Source organism: Adiantum capillus-veneris, unplaced genomic scaffold (genome assembly GCF_014529385.1).
Source record: "Adiantum capillus-veneris isolate H3 unplaced genomic scaffold, ASM1452938v2 Hic_scaffold_391, whole genome shotgun sequence".
NCBI classification, from domain to species: Eukaryota; Viridiplantae; Streptophyta; class Polypodiopsida; order Polypodiales; family Pteridaceae; genus Adiantum; species Adiantum capillus-veneris.
In genome coordinates, this window is record NW_028221490.1 from 42,672 (window position 1) to 49,412 (window position 6,741).

The 6,741-nt window shown below is 43.4% G+C and overlaps 1 protein-coding gene across 1 annotated transcript; it reads left to right on the forward strand.

The window, feature by feature from the left end:
- The first annotated feature begins 730 nt into the window (after positions 1–730).
- On the forward strand, positions 731–4,942 carry LOC147416898 (ATP synthase subunit beta, mitochondrial-like). Its single transcript, XM_086507981.1, has 9 exons — positions 731–1,284; positions 2,562–2,637; positions 2,723–2,811; positions 2,895–3,012; positions 3,111–3,214; positions 3,294–3,452; positions 3,544–3,768; positions 3,891–4,202; positions 4,537–4,942. Exons 1-9 carry the CDS (start codon positions 817–819, stop codon positions 4,639–4,641), a joined length of 1,656 nt encoding a protein of 551 aa, XP_086364107.1. The 5' UTR covers positions 731–816; the 3' UTR covers positions 4,642–4,942.
- The last annotated feature ends 1,799 nt before the right edge of the window (positions 4,943–6,741 follow it).

A 6,741-nucleotide genomic window follows, 5' to 3' on the forward strand; every position in this document is an offset into this window, starting at 1 on the left:
TTATGTTGTAGACTGTGTAAAGTGGAGGGATTTTACTAAATTTTGTAGCGGAACCAACTTGTCGAGCGTGTCAACGCTCCTTTTAACCCGCTGTAGTCGGTAAAAGATGCAACGGCAACATGTTGCTTTAGTTTCGCAAGGAAGTGTTTATCTTCAGGCCTGTAGCAAAATAGTTTGTGCAAACGGTGGGACTGCTTGTCTATGCTTCCAGTGCATGCCAATAGAATGCGCTGCAGACCCGCTAACTGCTGGACGGGATGCAATTCTTAGGGGGGGTAAAAAGAAAAAGGATGAGCCCCCTTAGTGAAGGGTTACTCTAAACCGCATTGATCAACAAATTTCTATAGCAAGGCCAACCAAGCAAGACTAGTTGGGACTGTTTCTACTACAAACCCAACCCCCCCCCCCCAAGTGTGGTAGATTGGTTATACCATTTCCCTCTTGTTATTCAAGAGGGAAAGACTAGTTGGGATTGTTTCCACTACAAAACTCCCCCTCCCCCTCTCTCTCTCTCTCTCTCTCTCTCTCTCCCCCCCCCCCAAGTGTGGTAGATTGGTTATACCATTTCCCTCTTGAATAACAAGTCTTGAGTTCAACTCTCGTTGAGGTCTCTTGGGATAGTTTCCCATGACGTTAAAAATTCTGTTCTTCTTCCCCCCTCTCTCTCTCTCTCTCTCTCTCTCTCTCTCTCTCTCGCGCGCGCGCGCTTCATTCCATCCATTTTCTTAAGATTTCACAAATCCGAAAAATGAGGGCGTCCTGAATATATACAGGCTCATTTCGCCATAGCCAAGACCTAGAGAATAAGCTGTTCTGATGGCAACGAGGCGCCTGCTCTCATCTCTACTGCGACATGGCGCGCGATCTTCTTCTGCATCAGGAGGCCTTGCAAGGAGGGCCTGCAAAGCATCTCGCCCGCTGGCTTGTGCCAGCGCGCCCCCACATGCAGTGGCGCCGTACTTTCCCCCTTTAGGGTTTCGCCAATTTGCTGCAGAAGCCGCTGTGTCTGCCCCCGCCGAGGGATCTTCAAATATAACTGACGAATTCACAGGTGCTGGCAGCATTGGCTCCATCGCCCAGGTTATTGGTGCTGTGGTCGATGTCAAATTCGAGACGGGCCTTCCACCCATCCTCACTGCACTGGAAGTGCAAGATCACAACATCAGATTGGTCTTGGAGGTTGCTCAGCACTTGGGGGAGAGCACTGTGCGCACCATTGCCATGGATTCCACGGATGGTCTTGTTCGTAGTCAGAAAGTGCTGAATACTGGTGCTCCCATCACGGTATGCACTTTGGATGCTATGCTTGAGAATGCATGTAGTCTTCTTGCTTTTTCTGGCCCTCATTTTGTTACATTGCAAGGATGTATGCAGTCTTCATGCACAATGCGCCTTCGATGTACAATTGATGCACACCGAGACATTTGTTCCTAAGTCTCACTTCCAATGTTTTTAAGAAAACTGCTTGTACGATGCACTGGGGTGCCATGTTTCGTCAAAGAGCTGAGTAGATGCCTTGCCTCGGCAGATTCATTTACCTGCTGGTCATTTTTGCTACTGCTGTGGGATGGCATTGCCTTGATATTGTAGCTTTCTTAGGTACCTTTGATGATTTGTTCATGCAATGTATTTCAGTAGAAAATTGTGGTCGACCTTCCAGTTTTTAAAACTGCAAGCTGGTACATTTCTTTATTCAAGAAAAGTGAGCAAGGTAAAATATTTTTTACAGGGAAATATTTTTTATTCTTTTAAGTATGGTATTCTACAGCTTAGAGCTCTTTCACTAAGCAGGGCTTTGTGACACATTCTTCTGCTCAGTTTCTTGGATTGGCTTTTGCTATTTTGTGTGGAGTTCCACTCATGACCTGTGCATAGGAAAACTAGTCTTTTCAGTTTGAACCTTGTAAATTTCCTAGCTCATTTTTATGGCTGCTTCTAGGTAGGGTATTCGTATCTTAATAATAGGGATGCTAAATATTTTGGTATGTTCGCACCCCTAGCAGAGGTTCAGTATCTACTAAATCTGTACCGCTTACATTTCCATGGCTTCATGTGAAGAATTCTGCGACTTTAAGGCAAGATAGTGTGCACTAGACAGGATGTACTATTTTCTACATGTTATGGTACGTTGCACAACAAGGCTCCCATCATTCAATAGTACCTTATACTTTGTATGTGACAACTTACACATTCAAGGCTCGATGTAAAGCATACTGTGGCATCGTGGCAAGATATTCATGGGCAAGCTCTCTTTCCATTCCACAAGATGGTCTGAACAAGAAAAATTGTGGATGTGCTCTGAGGTAACGTAGCAGCTGAATGCATCTCCTGCAGGGTTTTTTGTAGCTAAATAGGAACTGTAAAGCTGTAAAGGACTTGTTTGAACTGGTGTTATACCCTTCTGTTGTGTGTGTTGTTTTCCATAATAGTCTTGATTAGCTGGTGGAGCAGCCCATCATCAAATAACAAATTGTTCAATGGCCTGAATCAACCTTTTGTGATTTTGAAAATTGTAGCTGCTCTTTTTCATGTGGTCTATAAGAGTCTTAGTGTGATTACAGATCCCTGTGGGGAGGGCTACTTTGGGACGCATTATTAACGTTATTGGAGAACCTATTGATGAGCGTGGAGAAATAAGTATGCAGTAAATTTTTCTTTGTGTATCGCTTTACTTTCACTTCATATATGTCCTTTTCTCACCAAAATTTTTATGTGTGCACAGAAACGGACCACTATTTGCCTATTCATCGAGAGGCCCCTCTCTTCATAGACCAGGGTACAGAACAAGAGATTCTGGTGACTGGAATCAAGGTGGAGTGCAGAAAATGTGGTCAATGCATACCAAAGCCTCAGTTTTAACTCAATTCTAAATTATTTGAGAATGTTTTTGATAGGTTGTTGATCTGTTGGCTCCTTACCAACGAGGAGGGAAGATTGGGCTGTTTGGAGGTGCTGGGGTGGGGAAAACTGTACTTATCATGGAGTTGATCAACAACATTGCCAAGGCCCATGGTCTGCCTTCTATCAAAGTCGTCTTTTAATGCTGCTGGCACAAGGGTCTTTCTCTGGTTGCCTTGTCTGCTTGATTAGTTATTGAGTGTTCCTGGCAGGTGGTTTCTCCGTGTTTGCTGGTGTGGGAGAGCGAACCAGGGAAGGGTACGATCTTTACAGAGAAATGATTGAAAGTGGGGTCATTAAACTGGGAGAGAAGCAGGTACAAATAGTCTCTGTATTCTTTTGCTCCCCCCAAAGAGCTGTTTCCAAAACCACCGGTCGTGCTATTGTGATTGCAGGCAGAGAGTAAATGTGCCCTTGTGTACGGGCAAATGAATGAGCCACCCGGTGCTCGTGCCAGAGTGGGCCTCACTGGCTTGACTGTTGCAGAGCATTTCCGAGATGCAGAGGGTCAAGATGTGTTGCTTTTTATTGATAATATTTTCAGGTTCACGCAGGTAGCACATGCATTGCAGTTTTGGATAAGACCTTGATTACAGATGTCAAAGGTTTTGTTGGCTAGCAGTCTGAAATTAAACTTGCATGCAGGCAAACTCTGAAGTGTCGGCCCTTCTGGGACGAATACCCTCTGCTGTGGGTTACCAGCCCACTCTGGCTACAGATCTTGGAGGTTTGCAGGAAAGAATTACTACTACAAGGAAGGGGTCGATTACCTCTGTGCAGGCTATTTATGTGCCAGCAGATGATCTTACAGATCCTGCTCCTGCCACTACTTTTGCCCATCTTGACGCAACAACCGTGCTTTCACGGCAGGTGTGCCAATTTGAAAGGCAATGCACTAGTATATATAGTCGATATTAAGGAATCATGGTTACTTTTTGTAGTTTAATTGTGCTATAATGGTGACATTTTTAACGGTGTCTTGTTGCTTCAAGATCGCTGAGATTGGAATTTACCCAGCCGTGGATCCTTTGGATTCAACATCCCGTATGCTATCACCTCGCATCTTGGGTGAAGAACACTATGACTGTGCTCGTGGAGTACAGAAGGTCTTGCAAAGCTACAAGAATCTTCAAGATATTATAGCCATTCTGGGTATGGATGAGCTTAGTGAAGATGATAAGCTGACTGTCGCTCGTGCAAGGAAGATTCAGAGGTTTTTGAGTCAACCCTTCCACGTTGCGGAGGTCTTTACGGGCTCCCCTGGAAAATATGTTGACTTGAAAGATTGTATCTCGGGCTTCAAGGTAATGTTGAAAACCTCTACTTGTGTTAGGGCTGGTGTTTTTGTGGATGTGTCTTTGCTCAATGTGGAGTTGAGCTTGAGGGAAAGATGGGTGCATGGTTTTACAATGGTTTCATGAGTGCATACTTGATGTGAGATAGTGTGTGTCATTTTGGCTTCCGGATAGGCCTTTTTTCTTGAGTTGCATGAGGCATAGGCTTTTCTTCAATGTTAAGGGTCTGTATACTATCACGTTCTATTCCTGAGGCCTTTTGTCCATTGTACCATCTTTTGTCCCAGAATGCGATGGTCAGTTAACTGTACTGAAGCTTCTGAAGTTGCAATTTTTTGTACAGGGTCTTTTGGAGGGGAAATTTGATGATCTCCCTGAGCAGGCTTTTTACATGGTTGGTAGTATTGAGGAGGTGGTGCAGAAGGCAGAGAAGCTTGCCAAGCTGTGAGAAAGGTTTATGGATACCAACAAGGCTGCTTTTTCTCGTCAAAACGGTCGGGGCCCTCATAAAGAGAGATTGCAGCAGAGCACCCTTTTTATCCATCCTCTTTTTTAGGGAAATAAGCGGGGCCTACCTGCCTCCAGTTTTGATAATGTAGTGCTCTGCACTATGCCTAGGTGGCTTTTAAACTACTTGTGGGGACGACGCTGTCAAAATTGGATTTGAGTAGGTTCAACTTTTGAGGCAGGATAATGATGAAAATACCAGAATTGTAAAGTTTTTTGATTCAAGCTTTTTTGTTTTTTTAGAGAGGCCCATATTTCATGTTGTACACTTATTTTTACTGCCAATGCAGGACAGGATGGGTTGATCTTACCCGGGAAGTGAATAAGCTAGCTTCCTTTTTAGAGAGGCCCATATTTCATGTTGGGAACACTTATTTTTACTGCCAATGCAGGACAGGATGGGTTGATCTTACCCGGGAAGTGAATAAGCTAGCTTCCTTTTTATACTAGCTTGGTGCATACCCATCATGGAGCATCAGTCGAGAAACTCAAAAGTATTGCTGGGCTTCGTAATATGTGACTTCAGCCATGTCGATGAGGTCTACCATGCTTCAGGTTGGATTAACAATACATGCCGTTTGCTGTTGTTAGCATGTATTTTTTAATTAGTGCATGTATGTGAGCAAGTACACACCATGGATATGTGACTGTTTTCTTATAGTCATTGTTATGACTGTCCATTGACTCCAGGACTGGTATTAGATTTGGTTGAAATGTGGATATGAGAGAGAGAGAGAGAGAGAGAGAGAGAGAGAGAGTTCGCGATTGAAAGAGGCCAAAATGGCATATGAGACCAAAGCAATACATATACTTAACTTCTCATTCAAGAATGTAGGAAAATCTGCCTAAAGTTAAAGGCTTAAAATTGCTTATCAAAAAGCTAATCCATGTCCCAAATATGAAAACTATACTATCAAGGTTTTTTACATGGAAAGATTGTCTGTGCATGATTGGAATAGCCTTGGAATCTTCCTCCTGAGAGAGAGAGAGAGGGTTGAGTTTGCTTCTTGTGTGCCCAAACCGGGCCAAGCTTGCCACCATTGTGCTGAAGGTGCCTTTGTGCTCACTGTCTGCCTCTGCTGTTGCCATCGCCATTGCTCTTGGCATATCACCTGTGTCCCCCCTGTAATCCTGTGTGATGGCGATGAGCCAGTAGTGTTGTGTTGTGTTTTGATGGTTATGATTCGAAGGTTGGATTGGTTTTGGTTTGATTTGATGGACATGTGGGGCTATTAAGAGGAATGTATGCATTTTTATCTTGGGGTATGTGCCTTGAAATGTTTAATTAACAAATTGTAATTATCTAGAAAATAGAGTTTCCAAAGAAGGTGAGAAGCCGCCATGGACAAGGAGGCATAGCATACATGTGAGACAATAATTGTTGGACTTTCCAAGGTGACAAGATTAATAGCTAATTGTTAAATTTGGTAAGCTGTTGCCGGTGTTTCCCTCATCTGTGAAAGGTCCTTCATGAGCTTCTAGTATTTCCTTCATACTATGCCCCATACCCCAATTTGCCCTAAATGGGAGAATGAGGAGTGTGTGGCCACGACCCAATGCCCCTCTTTATAGAAATAGGAAAATAGGATAACATATGTCATCTCTTTCACACGAGTACAAAAAGCTTGCCATCATTAACTTTGCCATGTGGCACTAATGACGAGCTTCATCCAATGGTCCTTCCACGAGTTCAATGCTTTGTGGTTGAGAAGAGGAGGAGTTTTTCATAGGAATAATCCCAAGAGACCTTAAAGATCTACCCGGAGAGAGAGAGAGAGAGAGAGAGAGAGAGAGAGAGAGAGCATTTCTTTCAGGTTGCGCTGTTCCAGTTGCTATTTTCTATTTGCCTTTAGTTGCAGTAATTGGCTTTGCTTGCATTTTTCAATCTTTTGCTTACACGGTTTTGTTTCCTCTTTATTAACATCAAGTTGACTAAAAGATGCTTTTGACTTGTTTTTACTTTTCATAACTATCATAAACATTGGGATGCTTTACACTTGATTCCCTGAATATCCTAGCTTAAGCATCCATTCAATCACAA